This window comes from Hypanus sabinus, chromosome 14, assembly GCF_030144855.1.
Source record: "Hypanus sabinus isolate sHypSab1 chromosome 14, sHypSab1.hap1, whole genome shotgun sequence".
In the NCBI taxonomy this organism is placed as follows: domain Eukaryota; kingdom Metazoa; phylum Chordata; class Chondrichthyes; order Myliobatiformes; family Dasyatidae; genus Hypanus; species Hypanus sabinus.
In genome coordinates this window covers 4,941,820-4,968,722 of record NC_082719.1, presented here as the reverse complement: position 1 = coordinate 4,968,722, position 26,903 = coordinate 4,941,820, and the positions used below count along the sequence as shown (strand labels likewise).

At 39.5% G+C, this 26,903-nt stretch overlaps 1 protein-coding gene across 1 annotated transcript in view; it reads left to right on the top strand.

Annotated features, from left to right (window-relative positions):
• Window positions 1-26,903, top strand: part of cfap299 (cilia and flagella associated protein 299) — a 616,657-nt gene that overhangs the window by 23,311 nt on the left and 566,443 nt on the right. The window contains exon 2 of the mRNA XM_059988714.1: window positions 5,028-5,158. Coding sequence (XP_059844697.1) covers window positions 5,028-5,158 — 131 coding nt within the window. The remainder of the gene's footprint in view (window positions 1-5,027; window positions 5,159-26,903) is intronic.

Below are 26,903 nucleotides of genomic sequence, written 5' to 3'. Positions count from 1 at the left end.
TTTCTACCAAAGTGCATGGCCACACATTTCACTACACCATATTCCATCTGCCACTTCTTTGCCCATTCTCCTGACTTGTCATAGTCCTCTGTGGACACCATGCTTCCTCAAAACTACTTCCCCCTCCATTTATCTTTGCATCATCCACAAACGTGGCCACAGAGCTATCAATTCCATCATCCAGATAATTGACATATAATCTGAAAAGTAGGAGACTCCACACCAATCCCTGCGGAATATACTACTCACCGGCAGCCAACCAGAATAGGCCCCTTTATTCCCACTCTTTCCCTTTTGCCAGTCAGCCAATCCTATGTCCATGCTCGCATCTTTCCTATGGGCTCTTATATTTAGCAGTCTTGTGTAGCATCTTGTCAAAGAAAATTGAAGTGAACAACATCCACTGACCCTCCTTTATCTATACTGTCTGTTATATCTTCAAATAATTCCAACAAATTTTTCAGGCAAGATTTCTCCTTAAGGAGACCAGGGTAGATTTTGACCTATTTTATCATATGTCTCCTCGTACCCCGAAACCTAATTCTCAGTAATGGACATCTTGCCAACCTCTGAAGTCAGGCTAACTGGTTTATAATTTCCTGTCTTTTGCCCCCCCCCCTTAAAATTTACAATTTGCCAGTCCCCAGGTACTTTTCTTGAATCTAGTGATTATTGAAAGATCACTACTAATTCCTGCACTATCTCTTTAGCTACCTCTTTCAGAACCTTAGGACATAGGCCGACTGGGTTAGATGGGTAAATCTGTGGAATTCATTGCCACAAAACAGACATTGCTCATCAGAAAGGTAAGATGCCTTTGAAAACTTTAAGGGATGGGTCTTCATTGAATGCTGCAAAGACTTCCTTCTACGTTGAATAGCCAGCTATGATAAGAGCACTTCCAGTAATAGTGATGTTTCTGAACTCAATTGATTTTAGTTATGAGAATTTAGAAGTAAGATGTGCTCCAAAACATTCAGTATTATATTCAGTACAAACTGGATTTTGGAAGGTATTTGAGCAGAGTACTCCTTTCAATGGTAATAAAAACAGCAAATTGATGTGATGTGTTCCTGTTGCTAGGCATATTCTACAGTAATTCCAGTACAGAGCTTTGTGTCCAATTTATCTTGGAATTTATACTGGTGGAAACATGCCTATCACAAACAATTATGACAGGAAAAAAAACAGACATGCTATTTTAAAAATAAACATGATATCAGGCTTGCTAATGTAAATAGCCAAATTTAGCATGATCCCACCCCTAAATTATATTATACATAATCTTCTTTGGATAAAGCTGGAGCTGGAAATTAATTATGCAGTGCCTGTTATCAGTTTTGTGTAATCCAAAGTTTAGACTTGCCTGTTTCAAACTGTTAACAAGAGCTTGTGATCATACACAAGGTGGCAGCACTTGATCACAACATTACTTAAAAATAGCTGTTACAACAATGACATTACAATATACTTTAAAATCTTCACTATAATGAAAACATTTTATTCACCTATCCACAGAGTATCTGATGTTCCTTTGCACTAAAATATGTTTAGGAGCAGAGAGCTAATATTGCAGTTATGTAGGCCCCTGGTCAGACCCCACTTGGAGTACTGTGCTCAATTCTGGTTGCCTCACTACAGGAAGGATGTGGAAACCATAGAAAGGGTGCAGAGGAGATTTACAAGGATGTTGCCTGGATTGTGGAGCATGCTTTATGAGAATAGATTGAGTGAACTCAGCCTTTTCACCTTGGATAGAGGTATATAAGATGATGAGAGGCATTGATAGTGTGCATAGTCAGGTCTGAAGTGGCTAGCATGAGAGGGCATAGTTTTAAGGTGCTTGGAAGTAGGTACAGAAGAGATGTCAGGGGTAGGTTTTTTACACAGAGAGTGGTGAGTGCGTGGAATGGGCTGCTGGCGGTGGTGGTGGAGGCGGAAATGATAGGGTCTTTTAAGAGACTCCCAGATAGGTACATGGAGCTTCGAAAAATAGAAGGCTGTGTGTAACCGTAGGTAATTTCTAAGGTAAGGACGTGTTTGGCATGTTTGTGGGCTGAATGGCCTCTATTGTTCTATAGGTTTTCTATGTTTCTAACTCTAATTTGAGACAAAATAGTGTTTTAACAGAGGAGGCATATTTTGTGACAGACAGAAAATCTGCAGATGCTGGAAATCTGAGGAATGCACACAAATTGCTGGAGGAACTCAGCAGGCTTGGCTGAGAACAGTCGACATTTTGAGCCAAAACCCTACTGCAGTTTGTGACAGAATTTCTTGCTGTTAAATACACTATTAACAGTACAGGAAGGACATGATGAGTCTGGTGGCCTGGTGTAAAGACATCAGCAACATGAAGACACTGGTCATTGATCTCAGAGGGCCTGGTGGTGTGCACAGCCATCGGCATCAATAGTGCTGAGGTGGAGATGGTTGAGAGATTCAAGTTGTTTGGTGTAAGTATCATCAACAATTTGCTCTGGTCCACCCACATGGACAGTATTACAAGAAAGTAGACTGATGCCTCTACTTACCTTAAAGGCTAAGGAAATTTGGTACGTCCCATTTGACTCTTACCAAATTTTATAGCTATAGACAATAGACAAGAGACAGTAGGTGCAGGAGTAGGCTATTCGGCCCTTCTAGCCAGCACCACCATTCACTGTGATCATGGCTGATCATACGCAATCAGTACCCCGTTCCTGCCCTCTCCCCATATCCCTTGACCCCGCTATCTATAAGAGCTCTATCTAACTCTCTCTTGAATGCATCCAGAGACTTGACCTCCACTGCCTTCTGGGGCAGAGCATTCCGCATATCCACCACCCTCTGGGTGAAAAAGTTTTTCCGCATCTCTGTTCTAAATGGCCTACCCCTTATTCTTAAACTGTGGCCTCTAGTTCTGGACTCACCCATCAGCGGGAACATGCTTCCTGCCTCCAGTGTGTCCAATCCCTTAATAATCTTATATACTTCAATCAGATCCCCTCCCATCCTTCTAAATTCCAGTGTATACAAGCCCAGTCGCTCCAATCTTTCAACATATGACAATCCCACCATTCCAGGAATTAACCTTGTGAACCTGCGCTGTACTCCCTCAATAGCAAGAATGTCCTTCCTCAAATTTGGAGACCAAAACTGCACACAATACTCCAGGTGGGATCTCACCAGGGCCCTGTACAGCTGCAGAAGGACCTCTTTACTCCTATACTCAATTCCTCTTGTTATAAAAGCCGGGATGCCATTAGCTTTCTTTACTGCCTGCTGTACCTGCATGTTTGCTTTCATTGACTGATACACAAGAACACCTAGATCTCTATAGAAATCTATTTTCTATATCGCAGAAAATTTCGTATTTGAATGCATCACAGCTTGGTGTGTCCCGGACTCCAAGAAATTAGAGAGTTAGGAACGTAGCCCAGTCCATCATGCAAACCAACCTCTCCTCCATTGAACCTGTCTACTTTTCCCGCTGTCTTTAGTGAAGTGCTTACATAATTGACAACCCCTTCCACCCCAATTATTCCTCTTCTCTCTCCCACTGAGCAAATGATAAAAAAGCCTGAGCAGGGACCATCAGCTTCCATTACCATTGTTACGAGACTCTCAAATGGACCCCACATATACTAATAGATGGAAGCAATCTCTCAATCTAACTAATTGCCATCCTTGCTTACTACCTACAGTGCATTTTCTGTGTAACTGCAACAGTATGTTCTGCATTCTGTTTTTACTATCATGATGCAATTGTGTAGAGCATGATCTGTCTGGATGGCATGCAAAAGAAAACCTTTTCACTATATATTGGCGTATGTGACAATAATAAAGCAAAACCAATACAAGCAGACCCTGATAGTTTGGGGTGCATATTGTTGAAATGATTGTATAATATTCCACAGTGATTATATCACCTGCACTTTTGCCTTTGGTTGACTCTTAATCACTTTTACAGTGCTTCATAAACACTCACTTTCTGAATGGGATTGAGGGGAAAGGATTTAAAATAACTTCACTGAAAGGAGTGTTTTGGGAGCGGAATATGGAAAGGGCAGGCACTTGCTCAATATGTAAGGCTGATAAATAATCCATGTATACATTTTTTCCAGGATTTATATTCCCTAAACATTACTGTTCATTTCTCCAAAGCTTAATGTATAATGATTTTTGAGCTCCTTGGTTTGGTTGGAAAGATAAAACAACAGCACATCAGTTGTTACATTTAATAGTATTAATTGTTTCTATCTTATAAGGAAATATGAATAAAATGCAGTTTAATAAAAACTCAATTATTTAAGATTTTGTGCATCTCAATTAAGTTTCCTTTCTGCCTTCTTCATCCAAAAGAATGTAACTTGAGATTAATGAGACTCCATAATTAGAATTCTCCAGTCCTGGCAACATTTCCTCTGTTTTGTAGCTATCATGTACTCCTTGCAATCCTGTGATTATGAACTGTACATAGTACTTGAGTTGCGGTTTAACTAATATTTTATGCAGTATCAGCATGACCTCCCTATTCTTCTGTGTCTTGGCCAGAAAAGGTAAGTTTAAAATTTGTCAGCTGAACATTTGTCCTGCTATTTTCAGGAATCTGCAGTGATACACCATGATCTCTCTGTATTTCCATCCTTCTATAGTGTAATTATGTGGATGTTTCTGTTTGTTTAGAACACTTACCATTATTTGTTTGGCATTTGTAATGCTGAAGTTTTAATCATCTTCAATGAGTAACCTTTTAGATTTTTGAAAACCAGTCTACACTTCAGTAGGAAGTACTCTTCAGATGGTTGATAATTCTTCTGAGACAATGCTAAAACAAGCATCTTGTTGAAAAATTATTTGCCCTTACACTTAGCTGAGGTGAAGTCTTCAGTTTACACAAAAGTTGCAAGATTTTGTTTTCTTTTTTTGCACATGCTTTCTGACCAGTCAGAAGTCTATAGCATTTCTGTAACATCATATGAGGCAGTACACCAGTGAATGAATTTTGGCTCTGCCTTGATAAATTATCTTCATAAATCCCATAGGATGAAGAGTTGGCTCGACAGCTGGTGGAATTGGGATATAGGGGAAGTGGAGAGGTGCTGAAAAGAGAAGAGTTTGAAAAGAGGAAGGCAACTGCTGAGGCTGCAAGAATTGCTAAAAAAAGCCAAAAAAAGTGAGTACATTCCAGTTCCTTAGTATTGGAAAATATTTCACAATTTTCTTTTTATAGGAGAGAAGCAGCATACATGTTATTTTATATGTTAATGGACATCTGTCATCAGGGTGATAGAATGGAAGACAGTCTGGTTTGAAAGTGGTTTTCTCATCTGCTTCATTTGGAAAGAAGTGTATACCAAGTCAATAAAAATATAACAAAATGAATCCTATTACGTTCCTTTGCGAGCATTACCAATGCAATAGTCAAAGAAGTAGAAGTTTAAAAATAGTATTAGGGCGTTTTTTGTACACTTGTAAAGATTATAACAAGCTAATTTTCCTCCTGCTGTAAACATAATGGTAGAATATTTGTTATCTCTGTTGCTTTGCAACAAATAAGGTGATAATACATGATTGTATTTGTTAGATTTTTATATTTTATAATTTTACATTCCAGAGTGCAATCATATCAATCCACCATAATTATTTAAATTATAAACAGAATGACCTAAGCGCTAAGAGCAGTTTGCACTGATCATAAGTAATAAAATCAGAAGAGCAGGTTTAGTATAAAAGGCCATGAGATTAATACATGCTCTACTATCCTTTAGTGTAACTCCAAACCCAAGTTCATCTTAAGCACATTGAAAATTTTAAAGTCCATGGCCTGATTCCTGGCATAAATGTAGAGGGAATTCTAATTCTAGGTTTGTAAAACTGATGCTTCCAGGTTGTGGGTTAAATAAATTATGAAAGCTGCAATATTCCTTACATCTTTTCCCAGTGGTCAAGACCCTACAACTTTTAACCATACAATAGATTTCTAATCCTGCTGTTGAATACTGAGAGCCTCTTCTTCATCCCTGGTGGTGTCATCTCAATTCATTTTGAAATGATATCCCATTCACTCAACTTTCACCCACTAGCATGAATAGCTGTTCGCTGAATAGCATAAACAGACCACCTAGAGAGGAGACGTAAGGAGAAGACTGAGAGAATTGATAAATCATTGTTATTGCTGGTTCCGGACTGCAAGTGGCAGAGGACTAATTTATCAATGATCTTTTCCTGGTTAAAGCAGTTATCTGAATGAATTGCTGAAAGACTTGTGCTTAGGCACTCATTAGGGTGGAATCAGAAATGGAAGTTTTGGTACAAGAAGGGTCCTCAGGCTCACAGACAAAAATTAGTTGGGCTGCTATCAAGCCAAAGTAATCAAAGCACAGTTATTATCGAAGTATATGTATGTCACCATATACAACCTGGAGATTCATTCTCTTATGGGCAATCACGGTACATACAGAAACACAGTTGAATCAATGAAAGACTGCACCCTGCAGGACGGACAAACACCCAATGTGAAAATAGAAAAAGAAAGAAAAAAATTTAAATAAACAATAAATATCGAGAATGTGAGATGAAGAGATCTTGAAAGTGAGTCCATAATTGTGGGAACAGTTCAGGAATGGGATGAGTGAAGTTATCCCCTCTGGTTCAGGAACCTGATGGTTGGGGGTAATGACTGTTCCTGAACTTGGTGGTGTAAGTCCTGAAGCTCCTGTACCTTCCTGATGGTAGCAGTGAGAAGAGAGCATGGCTTGGATGGTGGGGAGAGACTTACCTGCGATGGACTGGGCCGCATCCACTACCTTTTGTAGGTTTTCCCATTCAAGAGCGTTGATGTTTTCATACCAGGCTATGCAGCCTGTTAATATACTCTCCAGCACACATCTATAGAAGTTTATCAAAGTTTTGGATGACGTGCCGAATCTTCGCAAATTTTTAAGAAAAGAGAGGTGCTGCCTCACTTTCTTTATAATGGCACTTACATGCTGGACTCAGATAGATCCTTTGAAATGATAACACTAAGGAATTTCAAATTGTTTACTCTCTCCACTCTGATCCTGCGCTGAGGACTGACTCGCGGACTACGGTTTCCTCCTGCCGAAGTCATTAACCTACTCCTGGTCCTGCTGACACAGTTATACAGTTACTGTGCAATAATTATACAGTTACAAAGTAACATTATGAAGGTTATTGAAGGTCAATCACCTTTGCTCCAGAACATTATTGCAGATTTTAATCAGTTCATTCTCTCAGGTCATCTTCAGTTGTTCTATTATTGACTTTTCCTCCAAGCTAAAGTCAGAATGGGGATGTTTGCTTGATAAGTACATAATGTTTAATGTCAATCCAATTCGCGATATATTAAAGTTGCTCATGTTTGCGTTCAGTAAAGTGCAGACAACATTCAAGCTTGGGACGATAAGTTAAATAATATTTTCCATTTGGACCAGCCAGATAAGTATCATGGCTACATAAGCTGGTCAGAAATTGTGAATCTGCAGCAAATAATGCAGTTTCTGTATCCTGGTTGATCAAAGACAATTTTGCTGCATGCATTTATTTGTGCAATTACAAACTGATAGATTATAAATTTGGTTTTTTGTATGTCATTGGGCTTCTGGGATAAGAAACACTTACCCTGCCAATGCAGTTTGTATAATCAATCTTGTTGCTGATTTATGTTCTTTCAATAGAAAAGATTCATTGAAGGAGAATTGTACTCCAGTGCATAACTGGCTACCTCATGTGTCGGAAACAAAACCCTCTTTGTTAGATACTGTGTGCCTTTTATACCATGCAGAGAACATTTTCAGTCAGCAGACTTTTTGTCAGTGGTCAGCAGTCAAAAAAAGGTGGTTCTTTTATTATTGGTGAAGAGGAACTGTGACAAGAGAGTGACAAATGATACTGAACAAAGCTGTATCACTTTGGTAACCAGAGAGCATTGCGATAGATCGAATGGATGATGTATTAAAAGTTAGCATTATGGATCATTAATAATAATGGTGAAGGTCCTCTATGTTGAGATTAAACAACTTTATGTCTACGTGCAGCAAGAATTAGACAATATTCCGTAATGAGCTAGTAAGTGAGAAGTAAATAGTGACAGACAATAATCATCTCCAATAAAAGGAAGTGAAATCATTTGCCCTGAATTTTCAATGATTTCAGTGAACAATTATTAACACCATGGTGTTGCCATTGACCAAATGGATCAGTCGAAAAAGCTGTAGCGGAAAAGTGGATTTAAGGGTGGATATATGTGCTGTGGTGAATGATTTCCAAATCCTTTTTGCAGTCTACAAGCCAGGATTGCAATGGAGTTGTTTTTCATTTTTTTAGAAGATTTTTATTATAATGGCGGTGGATTTCTGGTGCTGTTCAAGTTCACGGGTACTTAATTTATTAGTTATCTGGATGCTCTTGTGGTTCACCTTACGTATGGGAAACAATGAAAGCATTTGGGGATCGCATTTTACATTATGTAAAATCATTTGCTTTTTTTTGCCTTCCTTATATCCTGATTGTCAAATTGGCACAACTGGCATACCAAAACTTTCTTAAACCAATCTATTTTCAACTACAAGAACAAACTTAACTAATCATTTTAATCCTATTCCTCCCTGGTGTAATTGGAGCATTCACACTCAGAGATTGTGGACAAATGGGTAGTTCAATTTATTATCTGGGGTATTGTTTGTTATATTCATTGAACTAAGAGTTAATTGTGAGCTTTGTTTCTACTTGCTGGGCTACTGTTCAAGTAAACTTATGCAAAGTGAATAATCAACTGAATTTTGAAGTAGAAAGGATAATCTAAAAATAATTGCTTTGAACCTGAAAATTTCTTAGAAGTCTGAAACCTGTGCAGTAGTATCTGCATCTAGATGGATGCGACCAAACTCATGAACCTTAGGAGAGATTTTATTGATGGTAAAGCATAAAAATGTGAAACATCTTGCTTATATAATGGAATAATCTTTGTGAAATGATAAATTGCATTTGGGGTAAAAATCAGAATGTTGTAATTTTTGTTTCTCTGCTTTTATATTGCAGTATTTACAACATTATTATGTGTGTTATAAACTTATAAAAACAAATAAAATGAATGTACAGTTGACACTTTTTCTGTTATCTCTGACTAAAGTAAATTGTAATATGAATATGTCACTCCTGATAGTGATAACATTATTCATGTTGCAGCTGTGTTCTGATTTGACTTTTACATCATTATCAGTGTACACATTACAGTACTGTACTTTGAAACAAATATTTAGCACCTGAGTCTCAAACCTGGGAAAGTTCTGCCACATATCCTGAAGTTTAGAATACATATTTACTAATTATTTTGCCATAACGACACAATTATATTTGTTGTACAAATACAAGCAGCTCAAACACCTATCCTGCAATTATGACATCAAATTAACATTTTTATTTGAGTAAAATCCGTAGATTGAAATCAGCAAATGAATTCCTGTCTTTGCTTCCTGGATAATAATTTGGCTAATGAGAACACCTGCACTTTATTCTGTTTTTAGGTAAACTGCCATAGCAAATTATTGGTTAGATTTTTGTTTTTACTGCCTGTCATCCATCTTAATAACTAAATTTAAAAGAGAAATGGTAAGGGAAGGAGTACACACAGCAGGTAGATGGATACCCTAGTTACCAAATAGAGAGTAAGTGGTTTTAACGACCTACAAATGTCATTAAGTGGTATGAGAGGTCATTTAAGTGATATCAAAAAGCCACTAGAACAGGAGTTCCCAACCTTGTTTTGCCATGGACCCTTTCCATTAACCAAGGGGTCTGTGGACCTCAGGTTGGGAACTCCTGCACTAGAGCAAAAATGTGTGCAAACAATAAAGTTTGTAAAAAAAAAGCACAAGCAAAATATATATTTTCATTTATGTTTAAAAAAGTAAGATTTGAGGATCTTTAAATTGAAAACATATTCCAAAACAAAAAGCCAACCTCTGCCCACTAGCTCTGCTTTGGGAAGAAAATGCATGCTTGAAGTATCACTCCACCTTCCTGAACCTACTCAATGCCCCACCTTTATGAATGCAACTTTTCTGTACCCATTACAAATGCTGACAAACCTCATTTCATAAGTCCAACATTATTTGCTGACAAGTAGTGCAAGATATGAATAGATAAAATCTCAAACCAGTGAAATCTAGTTTTTAGGAGAATTAATTGAGGAGTAGTCACTCAATTACTTTTATAGACATCTATGTTTGGAATAAAACAAAAATACACCTGAAAATATGAAATAAAACAGAAATAACGGAAGTATTGAGTGGTTAGAAAGAGAAACCAAGTTAGCCAGGTTATGGGTTAATGACTTCATCAGAATTAGGGGAAGTTAGAATGTTTTAAGTTGCAGAGACGGATTGGTTTAGAAAGTACAGAGGTGAAACTGTGATATACAAAACAAAATATATTACTTACAGCTGCCTGTCATTTTAATTATCCATCCCTCCTCCATTTGATCTGTGCCTTTGGCTTCTTACACTGTTTCAATAACGCTATTTAAATTAGAGAAGCAGAATCTAATTTTTCTCCTTAGTGCATTACAGACTTGAGGCTCAACAATGAATTCAACAATTTAGCAAAACCAGACTTTTCATTTTTTATCAGAATTGACCAATTTTGGTTAAAAGGTTATCAACCTGTAATGGTAATTTTGCTTATCTCTATTGATGATGCCTGATCTGCTAGGCATTTTCCAGTATTCTGCTTTATTTTAGTTTTCCAACATTCAGATTCACTATATCGTGGTTCCAGCCATTATTCTTATTCATTCTTTCCATTTCTAACTCCTCCAGACAGATCAGTTGTATTTAAAGAGCCTTTATCTCTGTGATTTAGACTTACTTGGACTCCAAGACATTCTCTTTCTTCTCTTTATCACTTGTCCTTCTCTATAATTTTAAAACACATTTGATATTAACCTTTCCCTGTTATGAAAGGTCATTAAACTGAAATGTTAATTCTGTTATATTTTCAAATGCTGCCTAATCTCTATATGTCCAACATTTTCTCTCTTAATGCTTAGTTGGAATAACGTTTAAAATGGAATAATGTTTAAAATGGAATAGTTTTCCACATCTTATCTCAATTGTTTGTATTAAGCATGGCACAATCAAGGAGTAAGTACAATTTAAGTTTCTTCAGAATATCCCATTAACATTTTTTGAAGTCAAGTTTCTGGGGCTTCATTTAGATTGTATTTCTTTTCAATTTGCCAACATACTGTACAGGTACTCAAGTTATCCTCCTGCATCAACTCAATCTACTGCTTTATACAGAAGCTTTTTACCAATGTTCCCAATGTTCTTTCATTTTTGGCATAAATTGTTTTTTTATTGAATGCAGAATTTATTTCCTCTTCATTACTTAATAACCAGAAAACTAAACTGATTTAAAAAATTTTCAATAAATATGACAACAGAGACAACAGGTCTGTGCTGATTCATCAATATACAGAATTGTGCAAATAATATCATTCTTCTTCTTAAGCCCATTACCCCTGCTGGGGTACAGGTGGCCGACAGCAGCTTGCTGGAGTTTTCTGTTCTGAGTCAGTCTTTCAGGTTGTCCCATGTTATGTCTTCTTGGTGACAATCCTTCCTCTGCCAGAGATGAGATCATTGGAGCCTCTGTTGGCATTTCTGAAATTCTGGGTTTTTACAGAATGGGGTTGCTAGCCCCAAGTCCAAGTCTCTTCCTTCTGCATTTGGGCTTGGAACCTTCCATGGTGGAGTTAAATAGTATCATTCATGTTGTATATAAGACCTCTGAGATATGGTGCCATAAAGCATGGAAAATGACCCTTCGGCCAAACGAGACAATAATGCAGATAAGACACTAATTCTATTTTAATCTCCCAACAGGTCATCAATTCTCCTACACCTCAGGTGAATTTATAGCAGTCAGTTAACTTGCCAGCCTTTGGGATGTGGGAGGGAACTAGACATCACAAAGGTATCACAGTGGTCACTGGGAGAATGCGCTTCCTTCACACAGCATCAAAAGTCTGCATCGAACTGGGTTGATCTTGGTGGGTGAGACAGCTAGACTGGTTGCACCATTGTATGTTTCGGATACTACAAAATTACATTGGGTCTAGCAGACACTGTCCTGCAATGTGAGTATTTCCAAAATGTCTGGTTAAAAAATTAACTTGCAAATGCTATTATTATACTTCCAAACAGCATGAAAACAACGTAAATTGTGTTAAACATAATGCCTTGCCCAGATATTTTGTTTTAATTAAACTTCTCTACAAAAGCTTCTATCCTTGATTTATTTGCTTCTCACTATTGATCCTTTTGAATACACACTTAATTACTTCCATTCTGTTAACATCAGTTTTCCTAAGAGGAAGCGTATCAAATACTTTTGGAAATGCACATAAATGGGGTCCGCTATACTGACAAAAGAATAGGAAGAAATTTGTTAGGCCTGACCTGTCTGTATTGGTCATGATTTTGGCTTGGAACCATTGCTTTGGTTGGCCAGAGGGTCAGTTTCCATGCTATATGGCACCATAACTCTTTGCTTTTATGATTTATGAATGTGCTTGAATGGGTTCCTCTTAATAGGTGGCAATGCTTTTCCCATAATGGATGTTAAGCTGGCATACCAATGAACCCCAGGATGATATTTCTGACCTATCTTAACAGTTGCCATAATATTAGTTAACTTACAATCTTCTGGCATTTTTCCTAATTCTAATGAACTGCATAAACTTCTGAGGCTGTCCTCATACCTTTCTGAATGAGCCATTGAGAGCAGGCTGATTGTTATGATTTATTGAGTTTCACTCATTACACTTACCACACTTAAAGAGATAGGGTAAGAAAGAGGGAGACATCTGTTTTAAATAATGCTCACCAAAATAGGTCTTCTCATTCATACAAAAGGATATAGCTATTTCTGCTTACTCTATACTACATAGATTTGGAAGGGGAAGGGTGGAGCTGCTGTTCCACTAATCCCCACACTATTTTTAAACTTACTTGAAGTGATGGAATAATGGTTAATATACTAGACTAACAAATCTCAAATGCTGGACTACTGATTCGGAAATCGCTGTCCAAGTCATATCCTGGAAGCAAGAGGATATAAAATCAGCTATGGATATACAGTATCGTCTGCAGTATTGAAGCTGTTGAATTCTTATCCTAAGTGGTTCACTGAAATTTTTCAAGAAATGAAAATTGCCATCTTTGTCTAATCTAGTCTATATAGAACTCCAAACCACTAGCAACATGGTTGACTCTGAATTACCCTTTGATGTAGGCTAGCAAGCCAACAAACAACCAGAACTACTTGGAATTGAACATTGTATTGGATTCAATGATGCCAAATGTGCTGATGTACACATTCAGTGGGAACTTTATTGAGTACACCTGCTCATTAATGTAAATATCTTAATCAGTCAATCACATGGCAGCAACTAAATATGTAAAGATATGCAGACATGGTCAAGAGGTTCAATTGTTGTTCAGAACAAACATCAGAATGGGGAAGAAATACGTTCTAAGTGACTTTGACGGTGGAATAATTGTTGGTGCCAGCAGGGTGGTTTCAGTATCTCGGACGCTGCTGGTCTCCTGGGATTTTCATGCACAGCAGTCTAGAGTTTACAGAGAATGATGCAAAAAACAAAAATAACATTAAATGAGTGGCAGTTCTGTGGGCAAAAATACCTATTTAATGAGAAAGGTCAGAGGAGAATGGCCAGACTGGTTCTAGGTGAAAGGAAGGTGACAGTAATTCATATTAGCACACATTACAGTAGTGCTGTTTGAATGAGTATCCCTGTACGTGTAACATGTTAAACCTTGAAGTGGATCGACAATAGCAGCAGAAGACCACGAGCATACACTCAGTGGCCTCTTTAGTCCAGGAGGTACTTCAGCACACTCAGTGCAGGAGGTACCTAAAAAAAAAACTGATCACAGAGTGTTAAAAACAACTTTCTGGAAGCAAGTGGCATATGACATGTAAGCTCTAAATGCAGGTCAGACCTGTAGGAAATACCCAGCAGATCAGACAGTGATGTAGCTGGAGAAACTCAATTATCTGAAGTTTGTGATTACGTTATTGAGTCCAAAAAGCTCTCATGTTCCCAGATGGAAGACGAGTCATAGAATAATGCAGGATGGATACAGGCCAATCAGCCTAATGAATCCACAACTCCCACTCAGAAAGTCCCAATTTCTTGTGTTTGGTCCATATTCCTCCAAGCTCTGCCCTTCATGTACCTATCCAGCTGCTTCATAAATGATACTATTGTACCTGTCTCAACCACTTCCTCTAGCAGCTCATTCCATATTATCACCACTTTCTGCATTGAAAAAGTTGCTACAATAACCCTTTTAAATCTCTTCCTTCTCACCCTAAATATATGCTCCCTAGATGTAGACTCCCCTACCCTGGGGAAAAGAATGTTCCCAATCACCTTGTCTATGCCACGTAATTTTAAACATTTATTTAAGTTTGCTCTCATTCCCCTAGGTACCAAGGAGTAAAGACCTAGCCTCCCCAATCTCTTTCTATTACTCCGATGCTCTAATCCTGGTACTCCCTCAATTTTTCTCTGTGCTTGTTCCAGTTTATCACACCTTTTCTATAATAGGGCAATCAAAACTACATTGTACTCTGTACTCCAAATGCAGCCTCAACAGCAATTTTCACACCCATAGCATAACGTCTCAATTCTTGTACTCAATCCAACATGAGATCTGGAGGAGTTATTAACCTGAAACATTAACTCTGTTCCTCTCAACTGCAGATGAAATACAGCATGCTGAATGCCTCTTTCAAATGCCATCTGTCTGTAATGCTGCTTTCAACAAGCTATGCTCCTGTAATCCTAAATCCTTCTGTTTTGTTAGGTGTTTTTCTTGTAGCTTGGACCTCTTTGAAAAGGTGCATGAAATCATAGACCAATAGGTGTGAGTGTGAGTGGCAGCGGTTGGAGAAATGAAGTGACACACAATTTCAAGTACAACATTTACATGGATAATGGATTCCCAGACATTTTCAACCATCTTTAACCAGTATTGCTTAGAGAATCATCAATCTTGTTCTTTTTCTGAGGGTTTCTCAATTAAGGAAATTAATTTCACCTGTGCCTCTTAACTGTTCAATACAGCTATAACAATGACATCTATATAATCAAATGGAATAGTTCCTAGATATACGCAGAAAGCGGAAATTAATCCAGCTGGCCTTTTATTGTTGCATTAGACTACTCACAACCTTAACTAAAGTACTTGAAAAGCAAGAAGTTGCAGATATTAGTAATCTGAAATAAGTACAAAAAATGCTGAAAATGCTCATCAGGTTGAGCAGCATTCTGTATTTGAGAGAAACCGAGTTAATGTTTCAGGTTAATAACCCTTCCAACATTGAAGAGTGTTCTAAGTTACAGAGAGGGTGGTAGGATGGTGTGGGTTAAAAAAGAGGAATGTCTATGATAGGGTAGATATTAGGGTTGTCCATGTGACACTGTGCTTTTGGAGCTATACAGTTAATAGATTAATGACGGTAATTAGAGAATAATAAACCAAAGACCATGCTGGAAAGGTGGCGGTGGGGGGGGGGGGGGGGAGTATTCCTGATAAATGAGTCCAAGTAGATTACTGGAGGCAGTTAGAAAAATGTTAAGCCTCTTTGTGTAATGAGTTGTTAAAAGCAAGGCCAGCAGGCCTGATTATACATCTGTTGGTATTCTTTATGTCATTCTTGTCATTTATGTATAGTTTTTCATAAATTCCATTGTATTTATTTTTCTGCAAATGTCTGCAAGAAAGATGAATCACAATATGGTGACATATACATACTTTGATAATAAATTTACTTTCACTTTGAGGATATTACTGAATAAGCAATTGTACTTGCCTTTCTTGACCTTGTCAGATAATTAAAAGAAATTCACATGTGTGACATGCACTCTTGCTGTTGATCCCCTGGACTATTGTCAGCCTTACTGCTTAGTGGTATCAGCTTGTTTTGTCCTCCCACTAAAGAGAAGGATATTTTTGTTGTCTCTTCTTCAGATACTGCAATATATAAAGGGAGAAATGATTGAAGTGAGAAGTAGGTTTGGACCATCCACAATTATTTTTAAATGTATTACTTCTGTTCCCATTCCCAATTCCTTAAAGTTCTCTCAAAGGAAGAGCTCATTAGATACTGGAATTGAAGTCAAGTAGTTCATTCTTCTGACCAAGCCAAATCTAATGTCAAAGTGTCAAGTTGTAACATGCCATAATTTTCCGTTTTCCAGAAGGTAATGGTCTTTCTCTATCTGTAGCAGATCTTGATGGGTATTGGTCCTACTTTTTGTTTCTCAAATAAAGATACGGATTGAAGAATCAAATCATAGATAGTAAGCATTTTCTCTGGTTACCTCTTGATTCTCAGCAAGAAACATCTCAGCGAAAATCAAGTTATGTGCAGCATAACAACTACCTTAGTGTTATCTGATGTATTTGAAGCTGAGTTTACTGACTTCATAATTTGTGAGTTGTTAAGTTGGAAAAATGCTGCACAGTTATATAACAATTTGTTTACAATTTCTTATTTATGTTTGAGGATTATTGCAAGGAATTAGCTATTACATTATTCTGCAGAATTTTATCTTTTCTTTGTGACACTGAAGGAGGCAGTTCTTTCCCTCGAGTCTATTCCAGCTCTCAGAGCATTACCATCAGTTCAATTTCTCTGTAATATTGTCCCTCTCATGTGTGCATAACTCACCTTAAGTCTTTTGGCAATATACAGTTTTTCAGTTATACTCTCAGCACATTGGTGGGATGTGGATGGAAACTGGAGCATTAGAGAGTACCCATATTATCGGGGAAATTTCACAAAGGCCAGGACTGTCAGGATCTCTGAGGATCTAACCTGGTCCTAATATATCGATGCTGCTATAAAGAAGGCAAAACTGTGGCTATATTTCATTAGGACTTTGAGGAGATTTGGTTTGTCACCTAAAACACTCAAAAACTTATATAGATGCACCGTGGACAGCTTTCTTACAGGCTGCATCACCATCTAGTATAGGGGGATTACTGCGCAGGATCAAAAGAAGCTGCGGAAAGTTGTAAAATTATTACGTCAGCTCCATCATGGGAACTAGCCTCTGTAGTCTCCAAGTCATCTTCAAGGAATAGTGCCTCAGAAAGGTGGCAACCATTATTAAGGACCCCCATCACCCAGGATGTGCCCTCTTCTCATTGTTACCATCAGGAAGGAGGTACAGAAGCCGGAAGGCATACACTCAGCAATTCAGGAATAGCTTCTTCCTCACTGCCATCTGATTTCTGAATGGACGCTTTACCCATGAACACTACCTCACATTTTTATTATTTCTGTTTTTGCATGACTATTATTACTCTCCAACGCCATTCGGCTCTACAATTCAACCACCAGGGGCAAGACATGTTAAAGTGCCAGGGTTAGGACTGAGCTTAAGTTACCACTCAATGGACTTTAGTAAACTATTTAAGAACTTTTTAAAAGCTATTTATTAATGCTTTTTGGGAGGGTGATTTTAGATGCATATCATATTTATATTGAGTTAAATACTGTATGTAATTAGTTTTGCTACAATAAGTGTATGGGACACTGGAAAAATGTTGAATTTCCCCTTGGGGATGAATAAAGTATCTATCTATCTATCTATCTATCTATCTATCTATCTATCTATCTATCTATCTATCTATCTATCTATCTATCTATCTATCTATTTTCAAGTTAACTTTAAAAATATATATACTTGCTGTAATTCATTTATTTTGTTCATTTTTCTATATTGATCATGTTTTGCATTGTACTGCTGCCACTAAGTTAACAAATTTCATGACCTATGCTGGTGATATTAAATCTGATTCTGATTCTGAAATGCTTATGGAACAACATTTGAGGCTCTATTCAATGCATTTTTTTTATTTTAATTGATCATGGAGCCCAACCTTCTGGAGCCCGACTGAATGATGGAGTTAAATCTGAGAGCTATTTGATTTGGATTCTTATAACACTAGTCAGTGGGTAGTTATTACAGGCTTCATTTCTGATTCAAGAAATGTCAGAGTTCTAAACAGATGTTGCTACTTCTTTCAATCTTTTCATGATATATATTATCCTTATTTGCATTTCTTTTAATTTGTTGCTTTTCCTTCTGTTTCTAAAACTCAAAATATGTTTTAAGGAAACTGCATCAAAACAACCATGAATAATCTCAGTAACAGATGATTATTTTCACCTTTTGTGCAGAATATATTGAAATGAGACAACAGGTTTATCAGTATCTGAGTCAGAAGGCAAGTTAATGACTTGGGTGGAATTCTTACATCACAACTAAGATTTAGAACATAGAATAGTACAGCACAGTCCAGGCCCTTTGGCACACAATGTTGTGCCGACACTTAAACCCTGCCTCTCATATAAACCCCCACCTTAAATTCCTTCATATACCTGTCTAGTAGTCTCTTAAATTTCACTAGTGTATCTGCTTCCAGCACTGACTCAGGCAGTGCATTCTACGCACCAACCACTCTGAGTAAAAAACCTTCCTCCAATATCCCCCTTGAACTTCCCACTCCTTACCTTAAAGCCATGTCCTCTTGTATTGAGCTGTGATGCCTTGGGGAAGAGGCATTGGCTGTCACTCTATCTATTCCTCTTAATATCTTGTATACCTCTATCATCTCCTCTCATCCTCCTCTCCAAAGAGTAAAGCCCTAGCTCCCTTAATCTCTGATCAGAATTGAACATACATGTGGGCTAAGATGTTAACTGTCTTGTGTTATCATTAGTAGGATCATCAGTTGATCTGCCACCTGTCTTCAGGAGTTTCGGCTCCCTTATGATCAAGACTCCCTCGAGGTGGTGGGCCAGCAGTGCTAAAGCACCACTTCCCACTGATGAGCTTAACAATTTGGCATCTGCCTCTCTCAGAGTTGTTGGTCACTTCCATCCAACAGATAGTCTACTCTTCAGGTGTCTATGCAGCTACTGAAGAGTTTACAAAAGATGGATACACTGTCCGACTATCTGCCCCTCTGGGCGTACTTGGTCGACACCCATGATGATCCTGTCTTTGCTGCCTCAGCTACAGCCCTGCTGGTTGACTTGATCTCTTTTCCAGTAAAGCCAAGGTCACGCAGCCGCTTCTGGAAAGTGAACGCGATAAAGCCACGGCACCCTGCTTCAAATGGATAGCATGAGACCTTCCACCCTCTGACTCCGCACTCTGATCTTAATTCTGCATACTTGGTTAACTTGCGCTCATGGGCTTCATTGATGTTGTCTTCCCAGGGGACTGTGAGTTCACCAATAACCACTTCTCTACTGATGTCACACCAGACGATTATATCTGGACGCAATATAGTGAAAACTATTTGCTCCGGGAAACTGCCTTTCCCATCCAGGTCAGCCTTGCCACACCAATCATTGGCTGAAGAAAGTATGGTTGATCGTGGGCCTGCGCTGTACACCCTTGACTTGAAGCCTTCTTTCACAAATGGTATGTGATATTCTGTGCAGCATGGGGCATGAGATAAGTTGTGCTGCAGTACTCTCTGCTCAGCCGCTTCCATTACAACTTTGAGAACGTTGTTATGTCTCCAAGTGTACATGCCGCTGGAAAGATTGACTCTGCATGCATTCAAAATATGCTGAAGTGTTCCCTTCTCACCACAAGCAGCACACCTGTCTGTCTTACCTTCATACCAGGTGCTGAGGTTGGCAGGCGTTGGGAGCAGGTCATACACTGCTCTGTATAGAAAAGAAATGTGGAGCGGTTCCATCTGCCACAGGACATTCCAAGATAGATATCGTTGTTCAACACTTTCCCACCAGATCCAAGTCCCTTGTTTGGTCAGGCCAGCTGCTTTAGCTAACCTCTTCTCCTCTTCTACCTCTCGTATTTCATGCGTTACAAGCTCACGGCGCTCCTTACCTGTAGAAGAGGACCACCACTGGTGGGTTGTCCATCCAAGTCCCTGGTGGCCTAGCTGGGTAGCCCCAACCGTCTCCTTGTGCTTCAATCTAGACTCTGTCTCATTGACTGCCTGCGCTGACCACTTCCTGCCTGATCTCACATCCGGCTGGATGTTCTTGATGATAGGGTCTTTTGAGTCTCAAAGCATCAAGAATGATCCTACCTTGGCTACCTTGACCCCTTCAACCAGGGATTGCACTGGGATGGCAAGCTTTGTCTGGCTACTGTGGATTGCAATATTAGTGAGGCTGCTCGGTACTCCAAGCCACTTCTTCACATACTTGTTGATCTTCCGTTCCATTGCCTCAACATGGGACATTGCCACCTCATAGACAGTAAGTGGCTACATTATCCGTGGCATCTGTCCGTACTGCAAGCACCACAACTTCTACTTGCCAGGCAAGCCACACTTGTTAACAGACATCAGACCTGTGCTGATCTGTTCTCCTGTCCTCTCGGTGTCTCTCAGCTCCTCTGTGTACTATCGCCCGAAGTTGGTCCTGAATGGATGGAATCTGCTCTCCACAAAGGTTGAAATGAAAGTCAACCAGCTTTCCTCTCCTAAGAACAAGGCTCCTTGACATCTTGGTCTTGAACTTCATTCTTCCCCAATCCATTAGCTCCTCGAGTCTAGATAGTACACTTTCCACTGCCTCTGTGCTAGAACCCAAAAGGGTGAGATCATTCATGAACGCTCGTATTGGCGGCAACTCTCCTCCATCATCAAGTGTGACGCCTGGTCCCACTGATTCTTCAGCCCTCACAATGACCTCCATGGCTAACACAAAAAGGATGGGTGAAATCACACATCCCATTGGGATACCAACGTCCAAGCTCTGCCACCTAGTTGTAAACTGCTGAGTGGAAAACCTCATCCGGAACTCGTTGTAGTATTGCATAACAAAGTTCCTCACCTTAGCAGGAATCCTCAGGAATTCCATCGCAAACTCAGTCAAGACATGAGGAACGGAATCATATGCATTTGCAAGATCAAGCCAAACTACAGCTAGATTTCTTTTCAACCTTTTCGATTCCTGGATGGTACGTCATATCATATCAGTATGTTCAAGGCATCCCGGGAAGCCTGGTATTCCTGCCTTCTGCACAGATGTATTTACCAATCCATTCTCTATCACAAATGAAGATATTCTTTCTACTAGAATGCCAAACATAATCTTCCCCTCTACATTCAGGAGTGAAATTGGTCGGAACTGATTCAATGCAGGAGAAATCGCTCCCTTGGGGATGTGTACTCCTTCAGCCTCACTCCATGACAAAGGAACAATTCCTTGTCTCCACACCACCTTTAACAATCTCCACAGGTATTTCCTCAGCTCTTCACACTTCTTGAACACCTTATATGGCACTCCATTAGGTCCTGGCATGAACCTGACCTTGCCTTTCTGATGAACCGCTTGACTTATGCCAATTTGGGTTCTGACCGATCGAACTTCACTCCTGGCTCGGTAGGCTTCACAAGCCCAGAAATGTCAAGCGAAGGAGCCTCCCGTTGTTCGTTAGAGTCAGTGCTTGCCAGGTGATCCTCAAGTTCTTGTTGAGAGATGTTAAGCTGCCCGCTCTTACTTTGTCCAAACAATTTCATTGTGAACTGGTGAGGGTTCTCAAAGAACACCTTTCTTGCCTTCTCTCTCTTCTTTCTCTTTTTACGCTGTGACTCTGCACGACGGAGTGATGCTAACATTATTTGAAACTGCTCTCAGAGATCAGCTAGCCCTTGCTTGTCACCCTCACTTGCCACCTTCCACCTCTCTCTCAATGATATAAGCTGTCTCCTCAACCTACTAATCTCCTTCTGGTGCCTGCTTGGTTGCTGTTTAGGCTTTGTGTTCTTCAACTCAACTAAGCCAAGCCTGTACTTTCTAACATCATAATTCATATTGCCCATCACTTCCAACTTTCTCTTTGATGTTCCCCTGAGACATCATACTGATCCAACATCATACTGATATCCTCATCAAACACACACCAAGCCTTCTCATCTGCCATTGCTGGCCACTTGACCTTCCTCTTCTTCTCTACCACCTCACCATCGCCATCATGCGAAGGATCTGCCTGGGTACTGTGGTCTGAAACCTGACCTGGGTTATCTCTCGTCTGACCTGGAGTATGATGACTCTCTCCAGAGCGAAGCACTGTGGCTTGTGCGTAAGTGTTTGGAAAGACCATATCTTCTGTGCTTGGTGAAGTAATTTCATCTTCATCCACTGGAATGAAGTGGATGATGCATGCTCTCTAAACCAGGCAGCATCCTGGTAAATCTCCCCTGTACCCTTTCCAATGCTTCCACATCCTTCCTATAGTGAGGCGACCAGAACTGGACACAGTATTCCAAGTGTGGCCTAACCGGAGTTTTATAGAACTGCATCATTACCTCGCGACTCTTGAACTCTGTCCCTCGACTTATGAAAGCAAACACCCCATAAGCTTTCTTAACTACCCTATCTACCTGTGAGGAAACTTTCAGGGATCTGTGGACATGTAGCCCCAGATCCCTCTGCTCCTCCACACTACCAAGTACCTTTCCATTTACTTTGTACTCTGCCTTGGAGTTTGTCCTTCCAAAGTGTACCACCTCACACTTCTCTGGGTTGAATTCCATCTACCACTTCTCAGCCCACTCCTGCATCCTATCAATGTCGCTCTGCAATCTTTGACAATCCTCTACACTATCCACCACACCGCCAACCTTTGTGTCGTCTGCAAACTTGTCAACCCACTCTTCTACCCCCACATCCAGGTCATTAATAAAAATCATGAAAAGTAGTCGTCCCAGAACTGATCTTTGTGGGACACCACTAGTCACAATCCTCCAATCCGAATGTACTCCCTCCACCACAACCCTCTGCTTTCTGCGGGCAAGTCAATTCTGAATCCACCTGGCCAAACTTCCCTGGATCCCATGCCTTCTGACTTTATGAATAAGCCTGCCATGTGGAACCTTATCAAGTACCTTACTAAAATCCATGTAGATCACATTCACTGCACTACCTTCATCTATATGCCTGGTCACCTCCTCAAAGAACTCTTAATAGGCTTGTTAGACATGATCTGCCCTTCACAAAACCATGCTGACTGTCCCTGATCAGACCATGATTCTCTAAATGGCCATAGATCCTATCTCTAAGAACCTTTTCCAACAGCTTTCAACATACATAAGGCTCACTGGTCTATAATTACCCGGACTATCCCTACTACCTTTTTTGAACAAGGGAACAACATTCACCTCCTTCCAATCTTCCGGTACCATTCCCATGGACAACGAGGACATAAAGATCCTAGCTAAAGGCTCAGTAATCTCTTCCCTTGCCTTGTAGAGCAGCCTGGGGAATATTCCGTCAGGCCCCAGGGACTTATCCATCCTAATGTATTTTAACAACTCCAACACCTCCTCTCCCTTAATATCAACACGGTCCAGAACTTAAACCTCATTCATGTTGTCCTCACTGTCATCAAGTTCCCTCTCATTGGTGAATACAGAAGAGAAGTATTCATTGAGAACCTTACTCAGTCTCACAGCCTCCAAGCACATCTTCCCATCTTTATCTCTATTCAGTCCTACCTTCACTCCTGTCATCCTTTTGTTTTTCACATAATTGAAGAATGGCTTGGGGTTTTCCTTTATCCTACTCACCAAGGCCTGCTCATGCCTAGAGAAAACTAAGGGATCTCTCTCAAGCCTGGGTTATTTGATGCTGCAGGGTATTACAATGATTTTTTTTGCTATTTTTGGTCAACTCAGTGAAATCACTGTTCAATTTAAGCAATGCTAAAAATAATCATTGCATCTATTCCATTAAATGCAGCATATGTAAGGACAGGTTTTTCTACTGATGTATATTTTAATACCTTATTTTCAAATTTGGACATGTATTTTAAAATTCTATATAGATGATATTCATCAATGACTGCTTTCTGGCAAACTGGACAAATATTTAAATACGTTCATTATGATGTACAGTATTACTGTCTGCCTCCAAGACCCTATAATTCTTGGCAATTCCCTAAGCGTGTTAGCTTTCGATGTGGACCCATATGAAATAAAATGATATAAATCATTTCTGCCCCTATTCCATCCACTTCAACCCCCAAATTTAGTTTTAAGTATGAAATTTAGTTTGTTTGGAGAAATGAAAAAAACATAGAGGCTTTTCTCTGACCTCTGTGGAGATCTAGTTTTAAAATATCCTGTTATAGCACGTAAACAAGTGCAATTAAAGAAACAATTCTTCTCGTACAATGAGAGGAAAATTGACTTTAAGGTTCTGTCCCTTTCTTCTGGCCCAAGATCAAATACTTACAATGAAACAGTCCTTAATCACCACCCTGCTGTTTTTCTGTCCTCTGTTTGTTTCTGCATGCCACTTACATTCAATGCATTTATTACATGCAGGTGAATAAATAAAGCTGTCTTCAATTAACTGACCTCAGTAGTAATGTGCATATGATCATTTTGTACTGTGCACCTGTGGTAATAAAACACCAAAGGAGAGTGATAGTTTACTGAAACTTAATCAGATGTTGCATTGTTACAGTATTTTACTGCTTAAGCAGGCTATTATTGATACGGTACTTTGGTAAGACTTATCATTTGAATCCACAACGAAAAAGGGCTGATTGTGCCTTCTCACGCAAAACAACATAGTTCTTTTCTTTACTCACTTATTCATGGAACCATTGCATGTGTTTTGTCAGATGGCAATGAGGTGAATCATGTGTGAAGGTCTTGAGTAAGTGTGCATGCATTTTTGATAACAGTAACTTTGTTAATGGTTATTCTATAAATCCATTTTACTTCTGAAAACAGAATGAAAGAACCTTAGATTTACATGTTGAATGAGCTCAAAATAATGAAGATGAAGTTTAGTAATTAACACCTCTAAATACAAGTCAGATTCCTACTTTATGTTTTGATACATCATCTTTAGGTCATATCAATTGCTAAAAATAAATGTGAGCTATTGCTTGAGAAGGAGAAGGTGTCTTATGTTTTAAGTAAGCTTTCTGATGCAGAGGGCTGAATGAGCTAACCAACTACACTGGAGAAATATCCCACAAGGTGGAGCTGGCTCCAAAAAGAGAATAATTTAAGGTGGTATGCTGCTGAAGTTGCAGTATAGAATACTGCACGAGGGAGGAAAAGGTGGAGTTGGGGGGAGGATTTTGTATTGCAACAGGCATTAATAGCTACATTTGGTGACTAGGTAACATCTGGCGAGATGAGGTCCTGTGATCTCTGGTCATGTGGTGTCATTCGGGAGTCTGAGATGGCTGTCACACATGAGATTAGTGGTTTGGGTCTGCATATATTTGGTATTTGAGGGTGGGTGAGTGTTGGACTCCCACATGATGGCTTGACTGGTGGATGGGGTGTTTTGGTGATGTGTTGGCAAAAGTGCAAGCAATTGATGGGGAACGTGGGAGGGTTTGATGATTGATGACTTGGGAGTTGGGTGACTATCATGAAACAGAATTCGTGAGTGAAGTGTGGTTAAGAGGGTCAAAGGAAAGTTCTTAAATAAAGAGTAAGTAATGTTCCCTATGCAGGTCTGGGACTGCTCATGAAAATTCCTTGAAAATCACATGGCTGTGTAGCAAACTGCACAGTTCACATTTGCTTGGACCGTGAATACTTAATGTGACCAAATGTACACTGCATTTTGACTGAAAGTTATGTGATTTCTTGATGTGGGAAGCATGGTTTGTGCCAGGAAGTATTTAGTTGGATTTACGATGTCGTGCAAATAATCGCAGAACTGGAAATGTTGATTTTCTTATATGTAGAGTGTAACAAGTGCTGTGCTAAATTTCAGGGAATTTTGTTTAACAACAACCTCAAATATGGCATGTCCCCTTTGACTCTTACCAAACTGTATCGATTTGGCATGAAATTTGACATGTCCCCATTGACCTTTACCTTTTCTTGAATTGATACACCCATAGAAAACATACTATTTTGAATGCATAATTGTTTGTATAGAAATTGCTTTGTATGTGACCACAAGAAACTGCAGAGAGCCATGAATGCTCAGTACTGTACCGAAGCCAGCCTTGCCTCTATGGTCACTGTCTGTACTTCTCGCTGCCTCAGTAAAGCTGCAAGTGTAATCAATTCTGGACATTCTCTCTTTTCCCCTCTTCCATCAGGCAGAAGATAGAAAATCCAGAAAGCATACCATCAGGTTTAAGGACCCTGTGATTATCAGACTTGAATTGACCACTTGAACGATAAGATGGACTCTAGACTTCACAATCTACCTCACTATGATTTTACTCTTTACTATTTACCTGCACTTACTTTCTCTGTAGACTTTACACTTTATTCTGCATTGTATGTTGCAAGGGTGCGATGGGAGCAGACCCAAATGCAAGACACAGACACTGGGGTACTAGGAACTGGACTTATGTTTATTAAGAATGCTAGGGAAGCCAAGGAGCGAGGATGAAATGATAACATGAACGTAAATGTAGAGAGACTAACTGGAAAACCTAGACTTAGACTTGGGACTTGAACTGGACAGGGAACTCAGGTCACGACTCAGAATTTCGGGTCTTGGCGTTGACTCAGTACCTGGATCTAGACTTAGCTCTTGACTAGAACTCGGACCTGGCTTGAGCTTGACTCTGGACTTGGACGGGGCTTGGCTCGGCTCTTGGGCTCGGCACCGGGACTCCTCCTAGGAGTGAGTTTCTGTTGCTGAGCTTCTTGGAGTGAGTTTCTGTTGTTCCTGATGCCAAGCTGTTGGAGTGAGTTTCTGACGGATTCCTGATGGGGTTCTGACGAGGTTACAGACGGGATTACTGACGGGGTTCTGACGGGGACAGTCCAGCAAGGAATCACTGGTCCCCAGAGCTATTTATGTTG